A 27331-nucleotide genomic window follows, 5' to 3' on the forward strand; every position below is an offset into this window, starting at 1 on the left:
TAGCCTTGCATTTCTGGAATAAATCCTCCGTGGTCATGATGTATAATTTTCTTTTCCATTGTTGAATTCAATCTGTCAATATTTTGTTAGAGACTTTACATTTACATTCATGAGAACTATTATTCTTTAGTTTTCCTTTCTTTTAATTTCTGTTTTTTCTCATAGAATGAGTTAGGAAACGTTTCCTCTGCCTCTATTTTCTGGAAGAGATTTTCAGAAATTGATACAATATCTTCCTTAACTACTTGGGAGAAATTACTGTTATATTATTAATTTTTTATCATGGTAAAATATATGTAATATAAAATGTATCATGATTACCATTTTGATGTGTACAATTTACAGGCATATGTGCTAGGCATTAGATCTGAAAAAAATGCATAAGAATTAACAAATTAAATGCTTTTAAAACACAAATCACCTCATATCTCTTAATTTCATGACCACTGCTTGAGGCTAAATATGTGATGCTCTTGTCTCTATTCCAGCAGTTTCATCAGTTACATGGAACAAAGAAATCAAACTTGTGTTTCAGAATTTATCCTTCTGGGACTTTCAGAAGAGGCAGAGCTGCAGCCACTGGTCTTTTGTTTGTTCCTCTCCATGTACCTGATCACTGTGCTGGGGAACTTGCTCATCCTCCTGGTGTCAACACAGACTCCCACCTGCACACGCCCATGTACTTCTTCCTCTCCAACCTGTCCTTTGTGGACATCTGTTTCACCTCCACCACCGTCCCCAAGATGCTGGTGAACATCCAGACACAGAGCAAAGTCATAACCTATGAAGACTGCATTATGCAGATGTATTTTCACATACCTTTTGGAGGATTAGACAGTTTCCTCTTGACAGGAATGACCTATGTCTGGTTTGTGGCCATTTGTCACCCACTGCACTACATGGTCATCCCAAGCACTGTGGCGTTTTGCTTCTGGCATCCTGGTTATTGCGTGTTCTGGAGTCTTAATTATAGGGCTTAATGATTTTGCGACTGTCTTTTTGCACAGATGGAAATTCCTCACTTTTTCTGTACCACAGTTTCTTAATCGAGTCATCTACCGATGGGCATTTTGGTTGTTTCCTTGTATTGGGTATTGTGAATAGCACTGCAATAAACCTAGGGGTGCATATATTTTTTTGAATTAGTGTTTTGGATTTCTTTGGATAAATACCCAGGAGTGGAATTGCTGGATCATAAGCTAGTTCTATTTTTAAGTTTTCAAGGAACATCCATATTGTTTTCCATAGTGGCTGCACCAACCTGCAATCCCACCAAACAAATGAAACAGAAACTCATAGACACAGACAATAGTTTAGTGGTTACCAGAGGGTAAGGGGAGAGGGGCATGGTAGATGAGGGTGAAAGGGATCAAATATATGGTGATGGAAGGAGAACTGACTCTGGGTGGTCAACACACAATGTGATATATAGGTGATGTATGACAGAATCGTATACCTGAAACCTATGTAACTTTACTAACAATTGTCACCCCAATAAACTTCAATTAAAAATAAATATATAAATAAATAAATTCTTTTTCATGGGAATACCCAGAGTAAAAGATACTATGAAATGCATGTCTCATGAGGCACTGTTGCAATGTAATATTTGCAAGCAATATATTGGATCTGGATCTTTCTCATCAATATGGAAACAAGGTTAAAAATACACCATTATAAAAATAAAAATGAACTGCCCTCATTTCCCTGGGTATCCCTCCACCCTAATACTCAATTTCCTCCTCCATTTAACTGCAAATCTCATTGGATGTATTCCTCTTTTACTTGAAATACTTTATGCCTCCCGTTGCCATGTCTAACAGGGTTCCATCAGTTAATCATCAACAATTACCCAGGTATTGCTGAGTTCAACATTCACTTCCTCTTTCTAGCATCATAAATAAATACTTAATTCGTTAACCAGGCAAGCAAACAACAGACATATCTAGGCTCTGGACTAGGCTGGTGGCTGTCAAGTGACCTCAGGTAAATGTGCTTGGCTTTGATTCTCTCTGATCCTTTCCTGCAATACCTACTGGACTCTCAGACTCACCTGATTGGGAACTCTGAGGGGAAGGTCTCCGTGTGATGGTTGATGATGTTGTCTGAAGCCCTTTCTCCACACAAGACAATAGCAAGGAGTCAAGCATTCGTCTCCTAGACAAAGTTAGGACTCCATAAGCCACAACCTGGTCCCATAGAGCCTAACGTCACACCTGCTGAGACTGGGGTGAGGAGATATTTACAGCTCCCTATGCTGCTCATTAGGTACATTTCAATCTTGTTACTCCATCTTCTATGCACATGATTTCCCTGTAGGTCTGGACAGAAGGGACAGTTTCCCTGGAAATTCTATGTGTCCAAAAGACCAGCTTAGAAGTCAAGTGAATCCTGTTTTTATTATGATAGTTCTTCCTCATCAAATCTGCTGGCTCCCAGAGGACCAATCTCCCAGCACCTTATCCCAAACCTGACCTAAAAGTTTTTCTAAATTTAAAACTGAGGAGCCAGTCTGGATTAGAAAACGCGAATCTCCAAAATATTAACTTGTGGTGGAGATACAGCCCCTGATATCTACAGAAAATTGCTATTTTTCTCTTCAACAAAGGGGAGAACGACATTCCTTTGATATGAACCTTCAGTCTACACACTGGGCTTCATGACACATATGTAAAAACAATTTGGAATTTAATACTTATCACAAGTTAAGAGCTGTCAGTTAATCCTTCACTATGATATAATTGTTTTTTTAAAAATTACATTTATAGGAGTGACAACGGTTAGTCAAATTACATAGGTTTCAAGTGTATAATTCTGTGATACATCGTCTATATATCACATGGTGTGCTCACCACCCAGAGTCAGTTCTCCTTCCATCACCACATATTTGACTCCTTTACCCCTTTTTACCACCTCCCTCCCTCCCTCACCCTCTGGTAACCACTGTATTTATAAGAAATATGTTTGGTTTTTTTTGCACTATAATCTATGCTTAGAATAGGAAAGTAAATAGATTCTTCCTTGTGGCCTGCAGAAGAAATATAGCCCTGTAAACATCTTGATTTTAGCCCAATGAGATCCATTTTCTGTTTCTGACCTCAGGAATTATAAGAGCATATATGTGTCTGTTTAAATAACTAGTGTGGTAATTTTACATTAGCATGAAAAATTGAATACAAACTCTAAATTTTTTTATTTTTAAATTACATTTGACATTCAATATTATATTAGTTTCAGGGCTAGAGCATAGTGGTTAGATATTTACTTGTGATATTATCTTCCCAATAAGTCTAGTACCATTTATCCAACAAAAATTTATTCAGGAAACTTAGATAAATGCCTCGATTCATTCATTTAGCCTCCCCTGGGTAAAGGCATTTTGTGCTGTAAGCACACCTTAAGCAGAATAAATTTATCATCAGTTTGAAGAAATTCAACCTCTTTGGCTGGTAGATGTTGCCACGAAGCAGCCTACCCATCTGTCCCCTCGTACCTGCCCCTAAAGAAAGGAGAGTCTGTGAGACGGATCCTTTCAGGGACTTAGCTTCACCTTTGGGCTTACACATATGTTTCCCTGTTTGGACCCAAAGGACGGCTGGTTAGTCAATGACGGGTAAGATTCCTCAAGGAAGGAACAACCTGAGACAGGCACAGTCGCATAGGGGCCCTCTGGAGAACTCACGGGGTTGATAGAGGTGGGCACAGAACCCCACCTTCCCCCGGCTAAGGAGAGCCTCTGCGGCTACATTCCTTCCCACAACCTGCTTGGGAAGAGATTCAATGATGTGATAACATCAGTTCTCCATCTATTCATATCAGTAAGTTTCAGCATAAAGGTTTTGTCACAAATGAGAAACAGAAACTCATAGACACAGACAATAGTTTAGTGGTTACCAGAGGGTAAGAGGGGTGGGGGGTGGGGGGTGGGAGATGAAGGTAAGGGGGATCAAATATATGGTGATGGAAGGAGAACTGACTCTGGGTGATGAACGCACAATGGGATTTATAGATGATGTAATACAGAATTGTACACCTGAAATCTATGTAATTTTACTAACAATTGTCACCCCAATAAATTTAATTAAAAAAAAAGGTTTTGTCCCTTGGGGAGGTACAGACATCCTGAGACTTAGGGTTCCGCTGCTTGCAGGCAAGGGTGATTAGTTTGAATCATTTTCCTAGTATAAGTAATGTGTGAAATTCACAGACCGTGGAGAAAACAATGTTACTTCCTTGTGTGAACATCAATAAAAGCCACAAGGTGGCCTGATTCGGGGCTCTCAGTCCTTTGAGAGCCTTGGTAACCTATTGCATAAATCTCTTGACTTTAGTTCCTGTCTTAACCCTTCGCTGCCCCTTCTCGTTCTCTCACTGCTCTTGTCTTGCTGGACGCAACAGGTAGAGAATGTCTTACTGTATTAAGGTAAATGTTCTTCTGATTTTGATGCCTTTGAGGTATTAAGATAGGAAAAGTAATTCACCATTTAAGTTATTCTTTTCATACTTTAAATCTTTGTGTCTAAATTTCTACATCTTTTAATTTCATGTTAATTCAAACATTCATTCTTTTCAGGTTTATCCTGTACAATGTTCTCTAAAGTTTCCTTTCAACATAAAATATGAAATGATAAATCAGTTTGTGTACAGATATATGTGTGTATGTTTATTTGACATGAAAATGTATACAATAAACACACACATACACATACACATACACACAACTTCACCTTTGAACATGTTCTTTGGACTCAACAAAAGATGTCCCACACATTTAACTTCTTTCTTGCAACATTCGTCTGAATTTCTTTTGACTATTCCACATTACCTTCCGAAATAAGGAAATAGAGGCTGAGGTATAATGAATGTTTAACAATTACATTAAAAGGCCATTAAGTTTACTCTGCACTTTCTTGACTTATATACAAAATGAAACATGAGGTATGGACTGTAATTTTGATATGGTTCTTTTTATTCACCAAATTGCACATTTCAACTATATACCATTCATATTATGTAATTATACTCCAATTAGTTACTTAGCAGGAAATAAAACTGACAGGGCATCCATCACAGTAGGATATAGAGCACAGGTAGCTGATTTACACTGAGAAAAAAGCAAAGTGTGATGTGTAGTTATTGGAACAGTACAAGTGAATTAAAGCAATTCACATTTGCTACTCTTTCTTTTCTTTAAAATAGAAGGTGAAACTAGGTGTAGAAATAGAGTAAACTGACCATATATATTCAAGGGAGAAGAGCTCCATGGCCACACACAGGATCATGAAGGAGCCTTAGGAACACATGTAGAGACCCAGAGCTGACTAGAGACCCAAAAGGAGAGCAGCGGAGCTCAGAACAACTCCCCGCAATACAATCTCACTTGGTAACAAAGGCATTATATTAAATATTTTGCTTTTAGGATTTCTTGTTATGCAACAATAGCTAACTGATACAATAACCAAAGTGAACAGAAGTGAAGACAATTATAATAATCTGCTGCTGATTATGGTTGGCATTTGTTCACATTTTTTAAGACAGCATTCATGGTTACTGTGTTATTTTAGTTTATTTCACACAACTGTATTTAAAAACTCTCTTTGGGCTTCATGACCAGATAACCAGGAGAGGTTGAAAGGACAGTGTGTATGTGTAGGAAAGCTGCTGACTCTGACTCTCATGACTGAATAAGAGTGCAAGCTCTTTCGAGACATTCTTTGATCATAAAAGATGGACGGAATCCAGAGCACGATGGAGAGATATAATAACCGTTCACCATCCCATCTGTGCTTATGGAAAATTTAGAAAAGTGAATCTATATTTTCACAATAATGAAAAGAGTCATATTATATGTAGCACTGAAAGTTTTCAATCAGAAGAATAAAGATAATTCAACAAAATATAGAAAAACACCAGCCAACCTTGAACCATATGTATAAATCCACTTACACATGGGCACCATTCCTCCTTATTCCAATGAACAATAAATATTTTGCATAGTAATACGATGTGTGGTTTAAAATTTTGCTCCATCATATTGAAATTCACCTGTGATTTTAAAGTGGTATTATTTCAATCTAGTTATTACAATTCATCTCTCAATTAAGACTCTTCTTGGAGACATATATTTGATAATCATTTTGCCAGTGCCGTTATGCCCACCAAGCTAAAAGAGAACAGGATTCTAATGAGGAGAATAAACCCAGTGACCATCTATAAAACACACTGGTATGTTATAGTCTACATTATCAGGAAGAGCAGTTAAGATGATAATATATAAAGTAATGTATAACATCAAGTGAAAAACAGTAGTCTCAGATTTTCCTGTTTTATCAAATTATATAAATTGCCTTGGTCATCAAGTGTAGTTTTTTGTTTTTGTTTCTTTTTCCATTTAAGTACTACTACTTATGACAATATTCTTAGGAAAACAAAAGAAAAATTATTTGGTATGACATGCTGTTTGAGAAAAATTATTCTTAAAAAAATCTATATCATTGCATTAGATAAATGAGAATTTCCAAATATTTCTGATCCATGGTTAAAAAGAAATTTGGGACAGCAGGAAAACAACAAAGGGAAGAGCTGTTGAATATCTGAGAGAGCCGAAAGCTTAACTGAGTTACATACTGTTGAATAGAGAAGATGTGGCTAAAGAAATGTAAATTTCAGAAAATAAATAGAAAGAGCAAGTTTTACTTCCACAGTCTGAAAATAATCATAATATCTGACTCTGAGCTTTTGACTTCTTCTTTCATGGATACTTCTTCAGTCTTAAGACAATTGGTCTGTTTGTAGTTAACTTCACAAACAATGCTTTCAGAGCCCCCTTTATATCTTTATTTCTGAGACTGTAGATGAAGGGGTTCAGCATGGGTGTGACCACTGTGTACAGGACCGAGGCTGTAGCACTAGAGTGTGCATTGTGGGTCACAGCAGAGCTGAGGTACACTCCTAGGCTTGTTAAATAAAATAAGGAGACGACCGAGAGGTGAGATGCACAGGTAGAAAATGCTTTATACTTCCCCTGAGCCGACGACATTGCACGTATGCAGGAAACGATCTTGGAATATGAGTAAAGGATACCAGCGAAAGGACCACCACCAAGCAGAACAGCTGCAAAATACATCACCATGTTGTTAAGAAAGGTGTCAGAACAGGCAAGTTGGATCATCTGGTTGAGTTCACAGAAAAAGTGGGGGATTTGCAAGTCTGCACAGAAGGACAGTCTCAGCACCATTAAGCTTTGTAATAAGGAATTTAGGATACACATGATCCAGGACACCAGAACCAACTGTCCACAGAGCCGGGGGTGCATGATGACCGTGTAGTGCAGGGGGTGACAGATGGCCACGAAGCGGTCATAGGCCATCACGGTCAGGAGAAAGTCATCCAACCCTGCAAAGAGTATGAAAATATATATCTGCGTGATGCAGCCTCCATAGGTTATGACTTTGCTCTGCGTCTGGATGTTCACCAGCATCTTAGGGACGGTGGTGGAGGTGAAACAGATGTCCACAAAGGACAGGTTGGAGAGGAAGAAGTACATGGGCGTGTGCAGGTGGGAGTCTGAGCTGACGGCCAGGACGATGAGCAGGTTTCCTAACACAGTGATCAGGTACATGGAGAGGAAAAGCCCAAAGAGGAGGGGCTGCAGGTCTGGCTCCTCTGAAAGTCCCAGGAGAACAAATTCTGAAACTCTTGTAAGATTCTCTGGTTCCATGTGGTGGAGGTGACTATGAGAATAGATGCAAATAACATGATTAATTTTCACACAAACTTGCATTACTAACATATTTGAAATGGTACAATTTATACTTTGCAGTCCGGACATTAATTTTAATATTTTGTGTATGGATATGGTCCCTTGGTGGGATATCCTGTGGCATCTCAGATAGGGCTGACCATGTTTCAGGCATTGTCTAGGCATTGCGTATTGGGTGCTGAAGAACGAAATTTCCTACAATTCAACGATGGAGAAAGAATATAGAAGCAAATAATAAAATTGCAAATTGTTTTTGGTGGTGACAGGTGGTAGGAGAAAAGGAAAGATGGTCGAAAGCAGAGAGTGACTGCAGCATTCTGTTTTTCATGGGTATGTAGGTAAGGCCTGCAAAAAAAGTGACATTTGAACAGAGACCTCTAGTAAATGAGAAGGGAAAAATTCTCAGATGTCCTAAATTAAATTGGAGTGGGATCAGATAGTGAGAGAGAGAGACAAGAGTAGTTAACCAGCTAGTAGCTATGGGCCAACCAGCAAAGACTGCTCACATTCCTGAATGAATGTTGGAGCTTTGAAGCAACTTCTGTAGTGACCACTAGATGCCACCACATCCTGCATGTATGTGAACTTTCACCACTGTTGCCTATAAACAATCAAAGTAGTAACTCTTTCTTTCTTACAGACGGTACACCTGTCCTAGAACTGCGCCCACTTCACCTTTCCCGACCCCCCTTATCTGTAGCCAATGTAAATTCTTTCGAAACAACTTACATCGTTCTTCCCAAAAACATGTATAAAAAAGCCCGTCAACTTCAGGACAGTGGACATGTTTGTCTTTTCCACCTAGCCCTGGTGCTGGTGGTTTATGGCACAGGACCTGGTCCTTTTTTGGCTAGCTTTGTGTTAGAAAAGCTTTTGGCCCTGAAAGATTTTGTTTAACATAAGAGAGGAAGAGAGATGCAAATTTATGTGGAGAAGTGCGTGCCAGGCTGACGGACTGGACAGTGCAAAGTTCCTGAGGAATATGCTTGTTTCAAATGTTCAAGTCAAAAAAGGAAGCCAGTGTTTCAAGTGAGAATGAGGTAGATGATGAAAGAAGGTGTCAGAGAATGCTGGGGAGTGAAGTGGCCTCTCTGCTACTGCTAAAACCTCAGACACAGGGTCTTCCTCGTCCACACTACCTCTTACATTTTATTAGTCTTATTGTAAAGGTGTCCCATGCATGGAAATATTAGGTTGGTGCAAACGTAATTGTGGTTTGAAAGGTTAAAAATAATTTCAAAAACTGCAATTATATTTGTACCAACCTAATAGATCCCCTCCTTCATATCTTTGTTTGATTGAGTTCTGGCCCCTGTATTGCAAGATTCACCAGGAGTATATAAGCCCTAGTCTCCCTTATCTGGGGATTGCTCAGACTCAGAACTCTCTTTCTCTCTCTCTCTCTCTCTCTCTCTCTCTCTCTCTCTCTCTCACCAACACACACACACACACATGTGCACTCACAGAATACCATAGCCTTCTGTGTTGTGTTATTTCCATGTCTCTCGTCAGTCGTCTGTCTCAGCCCCAGCCATACTGATTCGGCTAGAAACGGCTACAACCCTCGATGGCCGGATCAGTGATCTTTCCCCTGTGTACTGTAAAAATATTCCCCAGCAATTCCAATTCTTAAGCCTGCCGGGGACACATAAACTACTGCTCCATGTTGGAATGGACATTTTTTGCTGGGTATTTAAACAAACATTTAAAACAATCTGTCCAATAAGAGGAGAGAGAGAGAGCAGTGGGGATAAGAATAAAGTGGATGAGGAAAAAGAAATTCAACAAGTGCCAGTGGTCCCTGAGAGACTATGAGGAAGAACAATCTCCCTTGGTTCTGGCAGCTCTCCAACCCTGATGACATTCCCTTGAGGCCCAGAAAAACAGTAAGAAACCCAAAATAAACTTGTCCAAAAGACGAAAGCACTGATATGTTTATGGTGTCAAACACCTTTCAGATTGTATACCTAAAAGTATATGAACAAAGGGAAAAACCAACACCTCACAAAACAAAATATATTAAGGATAAAAAAAATTGAACATTTTTAGTATCAAGCAGTAGACTTTTTTTTTCTTGTGCCTATTCTTGTTATTTGAGCAATTCACTTTTATATGATATGATTGGGGTGAGGCTGGCCCCTTTCTCCCTTTTCCTGTTATTTTTTCCTGGCATCTTTTCTATGTTATTCATGGGCTTTGGGTTTTGATCTCTTTGGTGACAAACCCAATGGGCACACTCTGGTCCTTGTTCTGGTCTCCATCCAACACACAAATACCTCCCCAGGCCATGCTTTGAAGTCCTGCTCACACTCTGACAATTCTATCTGTTTATCCTAAATAACTTTCTTCGCATGATTCTGCCTGAGGACATTACTGCAAACACACATTGATTTCATTGTTCTCTGTCCTTGCTGTTATGCTGCATGATGCAGAGGGGGAGGAACTTCACCTGTTCTGTTCACTTTTGTATTTTTCACAAACACATGTGAATGCAACATATGTGCACTTCTATAGGCAACAAATCCAAAAACATGAAAAGTGACAAAATGAAAAGAATGAAGGGATAATGAAACCAGGTTAAAATGAGTAGTTTTAAAACAACCCTAGTAAGCAAAATTAAATGGAGAATCAAACACTAAGTGAAACAAGATTTAAAAACACCAATTTAATGATATTAACATGGATTAATAATTAAATTGTCAAAGTACTGGATATAAAAGAATATAATATGTTCTGTCACATAGCAGATGCCCAGTGATTATTGGTTTAATGAAACTGGAATTAAGTCTCAATATGTATGAAGATTTACAGTATGGCAAGCTTATATTTCAATTTAGTTAGAAAAGGACAAATTGTTAAACAAAAGCTGGCTTAAATGGCTATCTATCTGGAAGAATATGAAATTGGTTCCCTTCCCCAAACACCATACAAGAAATCAGAGATTATGACCTCAGTGTAAGAGTAACCAATGCATTTTTTATGAACATCTAGAAACCACATATAAAATTTACAGATGTGAAGAGCCATTGTAATTAAAGCAAGAAACTCAGTAGTAAGAAGATAGATATATTTAAATAAAAATTTTAAAAATTTATGGTCAAAAATGCCCTATAAGAGTGATGTCAGAAGCATGGCAGCATGAGGGTCTCCTCAACTTCTCCCCTTGAAGCTACAAGTTGAACAGTTGTAATTCAACAAATGATTTCCTCTACAACACACAAACATGGCTGAGAGATTCCCCACATCAAAACATCTGAAGGTGGGTGAATTGGGGCAAACAGGGGAGGAGGGAAGAGAGAAGAGCAGAGATGGGTGCCGCAGACATAGCAGGGATCTCACTGCCCATCCCAAGAGAGGGGACAATTTAGGCTGCGGGTGCACTCTCTGGTGCCCCGACCATTCTTGCCTGAGTGACGAGCATGTAATATAGCTGAGCCCAGAGATCAGGGCTGCCTGAATACGAAGTGCGACAGCTGTCACCTAGAAGCCCTCACTGCCAGGCAGAAGACAAAGCCATGGAGCCTGGACACGTCCCCTCACCTTCACAGAGCTCAAACCCTTCACCTTCCCAGAGCAAGCAGCAGGCCTGAGAAAAAAACTGTAGCACTGTGTTGAGATAAAGAGCAGAATATCTACAGCCCTGAGAACTGAAGAGACAGTTACTGAGCAGCTGATGCACAATGAGGTTAATCTCAGTGACAAGTGTGGAGATGCACAGGTCAGCGTTACTCAGGGGAGAAAAAGACACAAACACAAGAGCAAGAGCAGCCTCTCCCACTACACCCTGCCCCAATCCTTCATGGCGGATTCCAGGGAGGGTACCTAGGACACCTCAGGTGCCACAGCACCGCGTTTGGCTGCAGGGACAGCATTGCAATATCAGGGGCTCAGACCCCATCGCCCAGCACATTCTCCCATGGGGGTGGTGCCTTGAGATCGAGGATACCCCTTGTCACAGAGGAGACATCCACCTCCCTAGGGTATAAAAAGCATCTCTACGTGAGAAGCCAGAACAGGGCAAGAGAAAATAAAATACTCCAGAGCCACCTACTTGAAAACAAAAGAAAGACCTCTTCATGTCAATCTGCTGCAGAGCTCATTTCCATAAATGCCTAGGAGAAGAAATGATCCATCAAAAGCCTTGAACAATCAAGGTAACAAAGCAGCTCTCGGAAAAAAAATAAGTCTCCTGAAAATAAACTTGAAGACATAGAAATATGTGACTTAAATGACAGGGAATTCAAGATTCTAATTCTGAAAAAACTCAACAAGTTTCAAGAAAACTCAGATTGGCAGTTAATGAACTCAGAAATAAAATCAACACGAAATCAGTACTTACCCAGAGATTGAAACTTTAAAAAAGAACCAAACAGAAATTCTGGAGTTCAAGAACTCAAGAGATGAAGAATGAAATAGCAAGCTTTGGAAATAGAGCTGATCAGAGGAGGAAAGAATTAGTGACACCAATCTAAAGATAGAAATCTGGAAACAAAGCTGATGGAAGAAGAGAGAGAAATGAGAGTTAAAAGAAATGAAAAAACTCTGCAAGAACTATCTGACTCCCTCAGAAAGAGCAATATAAGAATAATGGGAGTACCAGAAAGAGAAGAAAGGGAGAAGGGAACAGAGAGTATATTCAAACAAATAGTCAACGACAACTTCCAAAACCTATGGAAAGAACTGGATCTTTGAATCCAAGAAGCAAAGAGAACACTTAATTATCTCAATCCAAAAAGGCCTTCTCCAAGGCACATTATGATAAAACTGTCAAAAACTAATGACAAAAAAACCCCAAAAAACTATTGAAAGATCCAAGATGGCAGAGTAGATAAACACTGTGCCTGTGTCCTTCCGCAAACACAATAAAATAACAACTGAATTATAGAACAAACAACCTGAAAAACCATCTGAAGTCTAGCCAAAGAGAAGTCCTATAACTGAAAATTTAAAGAAGAAGCCACGTGGAGACTGGTAGGAGGGACTGAGATGCAGAATGGGCCCCACACCTTTGTGTGGCAGTTGAGAATCAGGAGGGATATCTGGGCTGCATTGGTTTTGCCGAGAGGAGCAAGGGACCCCCTGCCCACCCCAAGCTCCCCAGCCCAGAGTACTGATACCAAGAAGACACACACATCTGTCTGTGAAAAACACAGAAGTACTGATACCAGGAAGACACACACATCTGTCTGCACAACATCTGTCTGTAAAAAACAGTGGGGTTTCTGACTGTTGGGTGAGACAGAAGGCTGCGGGAACCCAAACGTCCTGTTAAACAGCCCGCACACAGACTCACTCACTCTCCGGCAGTCACCTTGGGCTCCAGCGGAGGGATGGTGACTCGGGGGACCTTGGAGACATACTGGGGGGCAGACTGAGGTGTATGGCTTCAGGGGGAGGACTGAAGGATAGTTGATATTTTCCCTGTGAGGAGTCCTTCTCCTGTGTGGCAGGCAGGCTTGTTGCCTTGTTGAGCCCGCCCCCCACAGGCCAAATCTGACTCTGATTGGCCTGGTGAGCTCCACTTCTCTTCCTTGCTGACTCAGCGGTTGATGAGGAGATATTTATAGCTTCCAGTATGTGCTCATCAGGCACATTTCTCTCTTGCTACTCCAATCTCCAGCACATGATTCCTCTGTGGGAAAATGTTCCAGAATGAAGGAAAATTTCCTAATGATTCTCTGTTCCCAAGAGACCAGGTTACAAGTCACATGAATCCAGTTTTTAAATTAGTTCTTCTCCAAGAACTGTCCTCTCTTCCATATCTCTAAATCTCTTAGCACTTCATCACAACTCTGAGTTAGGTTTCCTCCAAGTCTGAGACTGAGGAACCTGTCTGTACTGGGTCCCTTGAGTCTGTAGCACTGACTTGTGATGATCCAGCCCCTGATTTCTCCAGGAAATTTTTGTTCTTCTTTTCAACCAGGAGAGTGATTCTTTTGATAATAAACCTTGGCACCACATGCATTGGCTTCATGAAACTTTTGCCATAATGATTAGGAATTTTGTACTTAACTTCAAAAGTTAAGAGCTGTCATTTAGCCCCTCATTATAAAATGTTAGTTAACTCTAAGAGATATATTCAGATCTTGTTATGCACTGTAAATGAAGCTTAGCACCTTGCAAGGATTTTCTAGTTTAATTTTTATGAACATGATGAAGTACGTTTTTCAACTCCATTCTGTGTTGCAGAAATGGAGAAATTTAGTGATCAGCCTAAAGTTAATATCCAAATATGTGATTGGGCCTTAACTGTAATTATGTCTGGTGCTTCTAGGCCGTGGTTATCAACTAGAAATGATTTCTCTTTGGGGATGTTTGGCAATGTCTGAAGGGTTACTGCTAAACACGTACATCCCACAGGAAAGCACCCCCCCCCAATTATTATCCTGCCCCCGATGTCAACAGAAATTGGTGAGAAAATCTAGTCTAAACCAACACTTCAACTTCAATGTGCAAATGACTCAACAAGCGTTTTACTAGAAATGCAGAATCTGAGTCAGCAGGGTCTGGGGGCTCAGAGAGTCTGCATTTCTAACCGGCTCCCGGGGGTGTTGATGCTGCAGCTCCTGGTGTGTGACCCCCGCTCTGAGGAGCAGGTGAGGTCCTGTGTCAGAGTCAGGGGCAGGCAGTTTCAGGTTTTCTGAACTAAAAAACATATTTGCATGTAATTTTAAAGGAATAGTGTATTCACTCATTCCAAAGGCTGTGATAAATTCTTTGTGTTTCTTTCATATAAGGGACCTTGAGTGACACAAAATAATACATTTCTGAAAAGACGTTGTACTGGGCAAAACGAGGGCCTCCAAAATATGTCCACGCCCTATCCCCAGTGCCTTTGAATATGATATTTATACAGCAAGGGAGGATTAGTGTAGAAATGGGACAGGGTTGCTAATCCACAGACTTTAAGATGAACCAGGACCATGCAGGTGGGACTAAGTTAACCACGATCGTTCTGTAATTTTTGAAAAGAGACAACAGAGAGATCTGAAAATGCTACATTGTTGGCTTTGAAGATGGAAGAAGGGCCATGAGCCAAGGAATGTAGGTGACCAGCAACAAACTGGAATTGGAGAGAACAGATTTTCCCCAGAGCCTCTAGAAGGACCCAGCCCTGCAGACATCTTGATATTAGCCTGTGAGATGAATTCAAGCTTCTAAGATCAAGAACTGGAAGAGCATACATTTGTTTGTTTTAGGCAACTAGTGCAGGAATATTTTACAGCAGCAAAAGAATCTGATACAGACATTTATTCAATAAAATTTGCTGAGGGAACTGAATTTAAGCCTCTTCATTCATAAGCTTCCCTTTATGGTAAAAAAATCACATGAAGTAGAAAATAAATTTTAAGTAGATTTGGAGATATTCTACCCACTAGCAGGTACAGTGAAGTCATCATTGCTTAAATGTAAACTGACTATGATGCCTCTTTGTCTTTAATATATATTTTTTTTTTTTGGAAGTCAACAGATAATGTTTATTTATTTACTTTTTTAAATTAAATTTATTGGGGTGACAATTGTTAGTAAAATTACATAGATTTCAGGTGTACAATTCTGTATTACATCATCTATAAATCCCATTGTGTGTTCATCACCCAGAGTCAGTTCTCTTTCCATCACCATATATTCGATCCCCCTTACCCTCATCTCCCACCCCCCACCCCCACCCCCCTTACCCTCTGGCAACCCAGACAATGGTTTGGTGGTTGTCTTTAATATTTAAGGTGCAATAGGTGACCTTAATTTCTCCACCATTGCAGTACAGACTTTTTTTCACAGTACCATATCTCAGTACCATATCTTTGCCTAAGTCAGTCCTCAATTTATATTCCCCAAGTACATGACAAAATTTCTCATGAAAAATATAGAATACATGACAACTTGTGGAAAACAGTGAGTGTGGGATAGGAATTCCTACTGTTTCAATAGAGAAAATAAAAAGTAACAAACCCAGGAATATATGCAGCCTTGCCAGTAATGAAATAATTCAAATAAATCTATTAGTATTCCTCATTAGACCTATTAAATAACTTTTTCATGTGAGTACCCAGGAGGAGAGAAGATACTGCAATGTATGTCTCACAAACAGCTGTTGCAAGGTAGTTCCTCCCTCCACTGGCCTGGATCTTTCCAGTGAATACAAAACATGCTCAAATACACCCCAGCTTAGAAATTTCATACAAACGCTCTCACTTCACTGCACCGGCCTCCACACCTAACACTCTATTTTCCTACTCCCCCAACAGCGAAACTGCTCTGACATGTTTTCATTGTACTGCAACCATTTTATGCATCTCACTCATTCTACAGGGTCACCAAATGGTACATCCATGCCCATCCCTTAATTGTCAACTATGGCCCCTGTATTGCAGATTCAAACAAATACATCTTTATTAATGTATTAAACAACTTAACTTCAAATTAGTTACTTAACCAAGAGTACAAACACGGTGATCCCTTTGGGCTAGTCTGATTAGGGTTGCAGTGACTCAGGTAAGATTTCTCAGGAACCATCCTCTCTGACCCTTTCCTTCAGTACCTGCTGGGCTCTCAGACTCACCTGGATGGGGTCTCTGAGAGCAAGGACTCTGGTGGAAGTCAGAATTACTCCCTGGAAGGTTCATGATGGAGACTGAAGCTCTGTCCCCACACGAGACAGCAGGAAGGAGTGAAGCATCAGTTCACAGCCAGCTCAGGAGTCAAAAGTAACACCCATGTCCTGTCCACCAACGTGGTACAAGCTGAGGGACCGCACAGAGAAGGCGTAACAATGCTCTCTGTATCTACTCATCAGACACAGTTTCCTCTTCTTATTTCAACTGCTAGGCACCCGATTACCCCCCGGGGCCTCTGGAATAAACAGAAAGGCAATTTTTCCTAATGAATCTCTGATCCTCAGAGACTGTGTTATAAGTGAAGTGAATCCCGTTTTTATGACTCCTTCTCCTGGATCTTGTCTGCTTCCCAGAGGTCTAACCTCCTATCACCTTATCCTAACCCTGAGTTCACATTTTTTCCAAAGTCTGAGGCTAAGGAACTGTCAGGACCAGGTCCCTTTGATCCTTAAAGCATTGACTTGTGATAAGGACAAAGACCTGATAACTCCATACAACTGCTATTCCCTCTTCAGTACAGGGGAGAACTGTCTTCCTTTGATATGTAATCTTGGGCACCACAGTTTAGGCTACATGACACATTTGTCAAAATAATTAGGTATTTTATACGTATATCACAAGTTAATACCTGTCATTTAGTGCTTCATAAAGTATTTGTTCATTATAAGAGATACGTTTAGATAATTTTATGCCATATGTTTTGAGCTTAGCATCTCATAGGCATTGTCGATTTAATTTTTAGAAAAGTCCATTCTATGAGCTGGTATTATTATGAACTCTATTCCCCATTGCAGAAATGGGGCTTGAAGGGGTTTACTGATCTGCCCAAAGTTACAAACTAATAGGTGATGGGCTTTTGATTGGAATTCTGTCAGAATGCTTTTAGGTTTTGAACTGTGGTCACTGGTTCTCTACATGAGATGATTTTACCCCTGAGGATATTTGGCAGTGTCTGGAGGGAGGGTGCTAAATGCCTACAAAACCCAACACACAAAAAGCCCCCCAACTGTCAACACGAGAACGTGAGTAAACCTAGTGTAGGCCAGCACTTTTCCAACTTCGATGTGCCTATGAGTCACCCAGGATTCTAGTTCTGATGAAGAGCCTGGTGGGCCCAGAGATTCTGAGAATCAAACAACCTCCCAGGTGACGCTGATGTCGCAGGTCCTGGTCTGAGGATCACTGTCTGAGCAGCAAGGCTGGGGCCCTGGGTTAGAATCAGGTGCAGGAAGTTTTAGGTCTTCTGAACCACAGATTGCAGTTGCATGTAATGTAAAACAAATAGTGTGTTCATTCATTCCAGACACTATTAAAAATTCATTGTTCACATGTATTTTATATAAAGATTCATGAATGACATCATATGATATACTTCTGGGAAATATCTTGTTTGATTCTTTTATATAAGGGTCCTTGGGTAACCAAATAATATATTATTGAAAAATATTTTATAGTAGGCAGAATGAGCACCTCCAAAAGATGTGCACATCCCAGCCCATAGAAACTTATCATATGTCATTTTTCATAGCAAAGGAGGATTCAGGTAATAGATGGAATATGTTTGCTAATCAGCTAACTTTAAGGTAAGATTAACCAGGCATCAAAAGCAAAAATAAGTAAATGTGACTATATCAAACCAAAAAGCTTTACACACCAAAGGAAACCATTAACAACATAAAAAGGCAACCTACTGAATAGAAAAAACTTTATCTGATATTGCAAATGATATATCCGATAAGGCATTAATATCCAAAAAAAAAAATATATATATATAACTCATATAACTAAACATAAAAAACCCAAACAATCCAATCCTATGCCGATTATTGTGTCAGGTCTTATGCTTAAGTCTTTGATCCATTTTGAATTAATTTTGGTACATGGTGACAGATAGCAGTCCAGTTTCATTCTTTTGCATGTGGCTATCCAATTCTCCCAGCACCATTTATTGAAGAGGCTGCCTTTCCTCCGTTGTATGTTTTTAGCTTCTTTGTCAAAAATTATCTGTCCATATTTATGTGGTTTTATTTCTGGGTTCTCAATTCTATTCCATTGGTCTATGTTGTCTGTTTTTCTGCCAATACCATGCTGTTTTGATTATTGTAGCCCTGTAGTACAAGCTAAAGTCAGGGAGTATGATACCTCCAGTATTGTTCTTTTTTTCTTAAGATTGCTTTGGGTATTTGGGGTCTTTTGTGGTTCCAAACAAATCTGATGATTTTTTGTTCTATTTCTTTAAAAAATGCCGTTGGGATTTTGATGGGGATTGCATTAAATCTGTATATTGCTTTGGGTAATATGGCCATTTTAACTATGTTGATTCTTCCAATCCTTGTGCATGGAATGTCTTTCCATTTCTTTGCGTCTTCTTCAATTTCTTTCAAAAATGTCTTATAGTTTTCAGCATATAGGTCTTTCACATCCTTGGTTAAGTTTATTCCTAGGTATTTTATTATTTTTGCTGCAATTGCAAAAGGAATTGTTTTTTGTATTTCTTTTTCTGAGATTTCATTGTTAGTATATAGGAATGCAATGGACTTTTGTATGTTGTTTTTGTAGCCAGCAACTTTACTGTATTCGTTGATTGTTTCTAATAGCTTTTTGGTGGAGTCTTTAGGGTTTTCTACAGATAGCATCATGACATCTGCAAAGAGTGATAATTTAACTTCTTCATTCCCAATTTGGATGCCTTTTATTTCTTTCTCTTGCCTGATTGCTCTGGCGAGGACTTCCAACACTGTGTTGAAAAGCAGAGGTGATAGGGGATGGCCGTGTTGTGTTCCTGAATGTAGAGCAAAGGGCTTCAGTTTTCACCATTAATTATGAGATTAGCTGAGGGTTTGTCATATATGGCCTTTATTATGTTAAGGTATTTTCCTTCTATACCTATTTTATTAAGCGTTTTAATCATAAATGGATGTTGTATCTTGTCAAATGCTTTTTCTGCATCAATTGATATAATCATATGATTTTTGTCCTTTATTTTGTTTATGTGATGTATCACATTGATGGATTTGCAGATGTTGAACCATCCTTGTGCCCCTGGGATGAACCCCACTTGGTCGTGATGAATAATCTTTTGAATGCATTGTTGTATTCGATTTGCTAGAATTTTGTTTAGGATTTTTGCATCTGTATTCATCAGAGATATGGGTCTGTAGTTTTCTTTTTTTGTGTTGTCCTTACCAGGTTTTGGTATCAGGATAATGTTGGCCTCATAGAATGAGTTAGGGAGAATTTTCAATGAAAGCTATTATCATGACTATGGAAACCAAAATCAGTGCTGCATAGTCAAGGTTCGAAAATATTTAATTTCAGAGAAGAGGAGAGAAGAGACAAGAAAATATATTATTGGGGTGATATTGTTAGCTGAAGGACAGATGACAGATCTAATGAATAGTTTTCCTAGAAGAAGAGAGCTAAACAAATTGAATGGAGAGTTCTGCTTATACAGATAGGTAGGTAGGTAGGTATATGATAGATAGATACGCATTGATTTACCTCTGTAATATATATATATATATATATATATATATATATATATATATATACACATATATACATACATATATATGAATATATATGAAAAATGCTTAAATGGCTGAGGCTATTCCAGAATTGAATAAAATAAAATTGTTAGATTACACATAGAGCAGTATATATAAAATAAATATATTCCTAAATAGGTTATGGTGAATTTGTAGCATCAATGACAAAGTGAAAAATTAAAAGCTTCCAGAGAGAGAGATTTTCTATAAAATAAAAGCAACAGGACTGACAGCAAAACCTTTATTAGTAACAATAAATGCCAGAAGACCATGGAGTAATATCTTCAACTTTCTAAGTCTCCATTACTATCAACCTAATACTCTAGTTCCAGAATAAAGAACTTTCACTCAAGACTGATGATTAAATTAAGTCATTTCAGACATTAAGAACTAATAGACTATGCCACTCATAATAACCGTTTGGAAGACAAACTGTAGCCTAAAAGAATTTTGTTGTAGAGTTATGAACACATTCAGATAAATTATAAAATATATTGATGCTTATTGATTCTAAAAAATGATATTTTTCATTTTACATTTATCAGAATGAAAAATCAATGCATAAATTTGAAATTTGGAAACAAAATCATATAATTAAGGAAAACAGGAAAATAAATATGAAATGATTTTTTAAACATTTTTAAGCTCTTTGACAATATCATTCCCATAGTTTAAGTACTTTTATTTCCTCTTTTTTAAATTTTATTTCCTTTTCACACCTTTTGACCATTTTGAAGCACAGGTGTTCTTTAAAAAGCAAATTTGTAAAGGCTCTATTTCAATTCAGAATATCAACACTTGTTTATTATTTTTACTCTTCATATATTTTCTTGGATATTGTTTCCCCTTTTATTTGAGAGCTCTTTTTTGAAATCCAGAAATTGTTTAATCTATATACATTTCCCTCTATGGTTTCTTCCAAAGGTTCTAAGTTCAGAAAATTTTAAATATGTCATGTCTAGGAAGTATCTTGTTATTTTTAATTTTCAAAAAATTTATGAAGATTGATATTTTATTGAATGCCTCTTTGGTGTCTATCTACTGATTTTTAAAAAATTCAATGTTTTAAAGCTAAAAAATGAAAAAAGTTATATAAAAAATCATATAATAAGGAAAATGGAAAAATAAATCAATAAATATAAAATGCTTTTTAAAACAGTAGAGAATTTGATTTTTAAAATTTAAGATCTGATTATTTGAAGGAAATTTATAATGTAAACCTCATTATCTTTGTTTGAGGGAGGAAATACAGAGAATGCCAGAGGCATGCATTCTTACTCATAATTTTTTAAAAGTTTATATTGATTTTAAAAAGGCACAGAGGTAAACTATTTTATATACATCAGAGCAATAAAGCATATTAATGAATTAAAACCATGTGTTTGTCAATCTGGAAGGTACTTATTGTTCCCTTTGAATGAACAGCGTCAATGGAGGGGGGGTAGATTGCAGTGGGGTGAGATGACAACGGTAGTTTTCCCAATGACTAACAGAGTAGCTAGAGAGAAAGGTTAACTTATTTAAGATAGATTTCCTGTTGATTGGCCTCTCAGAAAAGAGTTGACTGTGAAAACCTCTATAGAAACTAGTCACAGCCCAAAGCCTCAGAAAATCAGACCCAGTTAAAAGCAATTATTGGATCTAAGCTCTGTCCCACCTGATAGAGTCTGGTGCTTCCCCAGATGAAAACACTGATGTGGAAAGGGCTCTCACTGCTCTGTCATGTCGCCAAGCTACAACTAAACCTAAAACACGGGCTTGTGATAGGCCTAATAGTGAGGCTGTTGTCCAGCCCAAACATGAAACCTGAGACGGTACAATAGGGCTAAATCGGAATTTTGTTTTCTCATCATGGAGTTTCTTATCATCGTATTGCTGTTGTGCACTATACTCAATTTCACCAGGGAAAGCTGGCGTTTCCATAGTTATGCACTTTAAAAGCCTATCTGATTCAACAATCCCACTTCTGGGTATTTTTCTGAAGGAAATGAAATCAGGATCTTGAAGAGATATCTGCACTCCCATGTTCATTGCATCACTATTCAGAGTAGCCAAGGTATGACAACAAGCTAAGTAACCTAAGGATCTATTAACGGATGGATGGAGAGAGATTTGGGAGATTAGGTGGTTACCAGTGCGCGGGGGAAATGAGGAGATGTTGGTTAGAGAGTACAAACTTCCAGTTATATGAATACATTCTGGGGATCTAAGTGTAGTGTAGTGATTATAGTTAATAATACTATATTATACACTTGGAAGTTGCTAAGAAAGTAAAATCTAAAATGTCCTCACCACAAAAAGGAAATGGTAATTATGTGATGAGATAGAGCTGTTAGCTAACATTATGGTGGTAATCATTTTGCAATATATAAATACATAAAATCAACACACTGTAAATTTTAAACTTACACAATGTTATATGTCAAACATATCTCAATAAAGTTAGGGGGTGAAGAAAGAGAAAAAAAGAATTTGACAAGAGCTGAAAAATGTTACAAATAGGGAAGTTTATTTCAGCGTTACTTAGCAACAGCATATAATCTCTAAGAATGCCACTGGTTAAAGAAATTATGGTGCATCCATATAGTGAAATACCAATGCAGCCATCGATAAAAATAATGATGACATGTTTATTTAAAAAGGTTAGCAAAATATTGTTGAATTAAAAAGCAAGTTAAAAATCAGTAAAATGACATAACCAGTACAATATCATCTTTGCTAAAAATTTATGTCTGTCTTTATCTGGACAGTATGTAGTAAATAAAAGAGTAGAGATTAAAAACACAGAACAAAACCCCAGTATCCAAGGGTCTGCATTTCATGCCTGGAGTCTGATATCCTCCTGTGCTTGCTGTTTCTCTTTGCACTGCTATTGTATACTCTCTGTATTCTACTGCCTGTGACTCTGAACTTTTTCCAGTTAATGCTGCAGGAATTCTATATAAAAAAATTTAGGCCAAGCGTCTATGAATAATGAGTAATCAAACCACAAGAGAGAGTTTTGTTCCTTTGGTAGGTTTCTAGTCTCAAAATTTATCTGCCCAGGATTCCCTGTCCTCTCCTCTCCTTCCCTTCCCATTCCATCTTTTCCTCCTTAAACTGAGAATTTGTCCATTTTCTCTAAAGTACCCAAATATGAATAAATCCTTTTTTGACACATGTTCTTAATCTTTTAGTTAATATTCAGTGATAGCTACTATAACCTTTTTTAGAGTAACTTCTTTATTTCTAAAAAAAGTATTTCAAACTTCTGGCAAAAAGTGTCACTAGATTTTATATCTTCTTTATAAAGTATATAACAATAGTCGTATTTACTAGAATACCAGTAGTGTTTACTAGAATACCAGAAGCAAGTGCTTATAGTACCTTATTATAATTAAAGAAAAACAAAAGGAATCAGTACTCAAAATTCAATAATTAGCAATTCAGCCATCTAATTTTCCATTTTTGCTTCTTAAATAAATATAAAATAATATCAAATTTTATATTAAAAAATCATTTAACTTTATCACTAACAAAGTCTTAAATACCATACATTCCTGTCTGCCTTTTGGCATGGTTTGGGGAACCTTTTTTATAGGCAGTGAAGAGAAGATTAAAAAGAAGAAATGAGGAAGTGAGTACTTGGATGGGATGAAATGTATTAAACTGGCATAAAACAGGTTCAAGATTGGAATAAAAGAGATGCTTGGGGACAAACTAAGACTGCTGAGAGAACATGTGTTTGCACTTATAAAGTGATACTGCTTATGGAGACAGCAGAAAAAGGCTGATCAGCAAATGACAAAATTTAACCTGGCTTCATATAAGTAATTTAGCACATAAAAATGGTTTGTAAAGGCTTGAGCGAGAGGAAGTTAACTTCAAGTGTGGAGTGGTCAGAAACAAATATAAAAATATTGAAAAGCTGATTTTAAAAAGATGACAGGGCCAGATGAATTAGTGAAAATGTATTGTAGAATTTTTTTATGTATCATAGACATGGAAGTGCAGAGCTGGAAGAAACTCGAATGAAAGTATACAACCACGAATTTAATTAGATATTCATGTATGATTGTCTATAGGCCAGCTTAATTTTATTTTTTAAAATAACTGCTTTGAGTTAGTTCTCAGGGAATTGATGATGTCATTTGGAAGACAATTTATAAATAACTAGCTTCCTACAGTGTAAGTGAACTAATTAAAGAATACACAAGAAACAGAGAAAGGGGTTGCTTAGGAAGGGGTGGTAAATTGGTTGGCAGGGGTTATTAAAGAAAATATCTTGAAAAGTATTCATTAGTTGTTAAAAGCCAGTATAATATGAGAAGACAGGTGGTTAAATGTACTTACTCTGAAGATAAATTGCCCATGTTTAAATCCTGGTAAATTCCATTTATTAGCTCCCTGACTCTGGGCAAATGACCTGTATCTCCCTGCATAACTTTCCTCAAATAGGATAATAATCGTGCCATAATTAGAGGGTTCTTTCGAGGACTAAAAGGAGTTACTAAATGTACACTAATATAAATGTACACAATTGTACCTGAACATAGTATTAAATAATAGTTAATGCTTATTAGTAGTACTTTAGCTATAAAATAGAACACAGTGTATAGAATTTCTATTATAACAAATTTATTACTCATAAAATGGTGTTTTCTCTCTCTCTCTCTCTCTCTCTCACACACACACACACACACACACACACACTCAATTATAATCTTATAATCTATAGAGAACTGTCAGATCTGTCTAAATGAAAACTAGTTTTAGCTTTCTTGGGGGTTTCAAAGAAATGGTCATAATTTTATTAACATGCATCTTACAAAAATTAAGAGGTTTGTTTTGGCTTCTATTCTTACTGTCTTATAACCTCAATCAATGCCAGGCAGACCTAGAACATACATTACCTTAGTGTATTATGTGTTATCCCTCCATCATGTGGTTAATTATATAAATTGGATATCTAGTCATTGACTCTTTCTTCAACCTGGTATTCCAACAAGCCAATGCTATTTAAAGTTCCAGAAATTTTAGAATCCACTTGTTTCACTCTTTCATCTAATTCTCTGAATTCAAGTTCAAAGTTTCCTGTTAATATATATTCGTTTGACAATTATATGTCAAAAATAGGTTTGGTGGTATGACTGAAAGCTTGAATAACATCATTTAAATAATATAAATATTTATTTATTTTTTCTCTTTTAATAGACATTCAGAAATAGGTAGCCAAGGAATAGCATGGTAGTTCCACAGTTTATGAAGATCCCAAGCTCTTTTTCTTGTTTCTTTTGCACCACTCCTGTTTAGCACATTTTTTCCATTCCCAGCATGAACTCATTAGGGCAAGCCATCATGGACTCTCTCATGTCCAAGTTCAGAAGGAGGAAAGGAAAAGGGCAAAGCGTTCTGCTTATCAGCTGAGTTAACTCCCTTAAAGAGCATTTTTGAGAACTTCATCAAACTATTTCTATTCTAATTTTATTAGCTACCCCTCTTGCAAGGTATGCTAGGAAACGTAGTTTTTGGTAATATCGTTAATGTCCCTAATACAGGACTTGGGTATGAGAGAGAGGGGTGAATGCTTATTTTACGCTACTAGGCACCATCAACAAAGATTGACTATTGTGATTCACTTTTAAAATAGTGATGCGTTTGATTTAAAGTACATTCTTTAAATGAAGAGGTGACACATACATTAAAATACCTACTTAACTGTATTGAGATAAAAAGGGATGAGAGAATGGTGATAATGTAAATCAACGTACTTTTTAAAGACAAGACAGTAAGAAAATTATTGATAATCGATTTTGAAAATTGACAATAAGTCAATTTTAAATATTTAAAACTGAAAAGTCAGGACATAGCAATATAAGCAAATTACTTTGTGATATGGAAGAACCAAAAAATAATTAAAAGCATATACAGCTAAATGAAGGGAGCATAGCTGACTTGGGAGGAAACCTAGGTTTGGGGAAACATGCCATAGGGAACTGTTGCTTTCCTTTCCAACTCAGCTTTATAGGTACTATGTTTAGTATTTTATAGTGTATTATTTTTATTTGCTTGTTTGTTTTACCCTGTTCAGGTATTATATTGCTAAAATTTATTTGTAAATCTACAAAATTTTATCTCAAAGCAGATGTACTTTACACTTCTCATTCATTTAAGATACAATTTTAGAACGAGTAAGCAAAGATAAAAATCATTAAGTATTTGCATCTGTCCTTAAAAAGACTAAATTTTAGTGTGAAAGCTAAGACATGCATACAAATAAATATGCTACAATGTAGAAGTATAAAAGTACTAAAAAATTGCAATGGGAATTTAAGGGAGAAATAATTTCTTCATTATTGAATATAACATTGTCATGCGAGGTCTCCTCTGGTGTTCCTGTTTGGCCTCACCATATCTTGCACAAGAATGCAGGATATGGTGGGGCCAAAAAGGAACACCAATGGAGCCATAGATAAGGGAGTCATAGTACTGTATTCTTGCTGGCGGCTGGGTTGGAGACACAGGAAGCATCAGCCACAGGATCCACAATGGGCCAACCAACCAACCTCCTAACATAGCCACAGCATTATATTAGTGGCTAATGGCTAACCAGTAAGAGCTGATGGACTTCCAGCAATAGCTGATGGACATCTGATTACAGCTGATGGTCATCTAATAACCATGCCAGCACCTTTCCACGTGAGGCCAAGAGCCTGGAAACTGCTCTCTGGGACTCTGTCCCCACAAACATAGATGGCAGATGGATATATTTTGTATAATTAACAATTATGCAATATCTGTTTACTTTATTTCTACATGCTTCCTTAGATTATAATCAGAAATTTTGGCAGTGATTTTACAAATTGAAGCTCCAAATTAGAATGAAGTTTTGAGAAGCAATACCTAGAAACAAACCTACCCAGCGACAATGTATTTGACCCTCAAGAACCCAGCTACAAAGAAAGAAAGAGCAGAAGCATCAAGTAGCACATCACAAGAGGAACTCAGGAGAAGCAGCAGAAGCCCCACTGGACCATTAGTGTAAGTTGTATGAGTTAGGAAAGTGCCAAGGCAAGCAAGCTTTGCCGATATCACAGTCCCATGGAAGCACTGATGTATTCCAATATTATTCAGTAATTGATGTTCATGGTAAAATTCTTAAAACACACACACATGACTAAAACCAGAAATCAGTATATTTTTCTTTACAACCCCTGTTTACTTTTGTTAAAAGATAAATTGAGGCATATTAATATTAAGAATTTATTTGAGCAAAACTCAATACTCAATTCCAACTGGGCAACACCAACCAGGGAAGTGGCTAAGAATGCTTCACCAATGGGATCTCTGGGAGAGACTTTTCTGGAGACAGGTGGATACAAAGCGAGGAAATTGATTGGCTACAGCCTTAAAACCTAGCTGCC

The 27331-nt window shown here is 37.7% G+C and overlaps 1 protein-coding gene and 1 pseudogene across 1 annotated transcript; one reads left to right on the plus strand and one right to left on the minus strand.

Annotated features, from left to right (window-relative positions):
- Positions 1-504: 504 nt before the first annotated feature.
- LOC109439422 (olfactory receptor 7A17) lies at positions 505-1046 on the plus strand (annotated as a pseudogene).
- Positions 1047-6751: 5705 nt separating this feature from the next.
- Positions 6752-7726, minus strand: LOC109439423 (olfactory receptor 7A17). The gene has a single exon (XM_019719729.2). The coding sequence runs from the start codon at positions 7718-7720 to the stop codon at positions 6752-6754; it is 969 nt and encodes a 322-aa protein (XP_019575288.2). The 5' UTR covers positions 7721-7726.
- Positions 7727-27331: the final 19605 nt, after the last annotated feature.

This window comes from Rhinolophus sinicus, linkage group LG07 (assembly GCF_036562045.2).
Source record: "Rhinolophus sinicus isolate RSC01 linkage group LG07, ASM3656204v1, whole genome shotgun sequence".
Taxonomy (NCBI): Eukaryota; Metazoa; Chordata; class Mammalia; order Chiroptera; family Rhinolophidae; genus Rhinolophus; species Rhinolophus sinicus.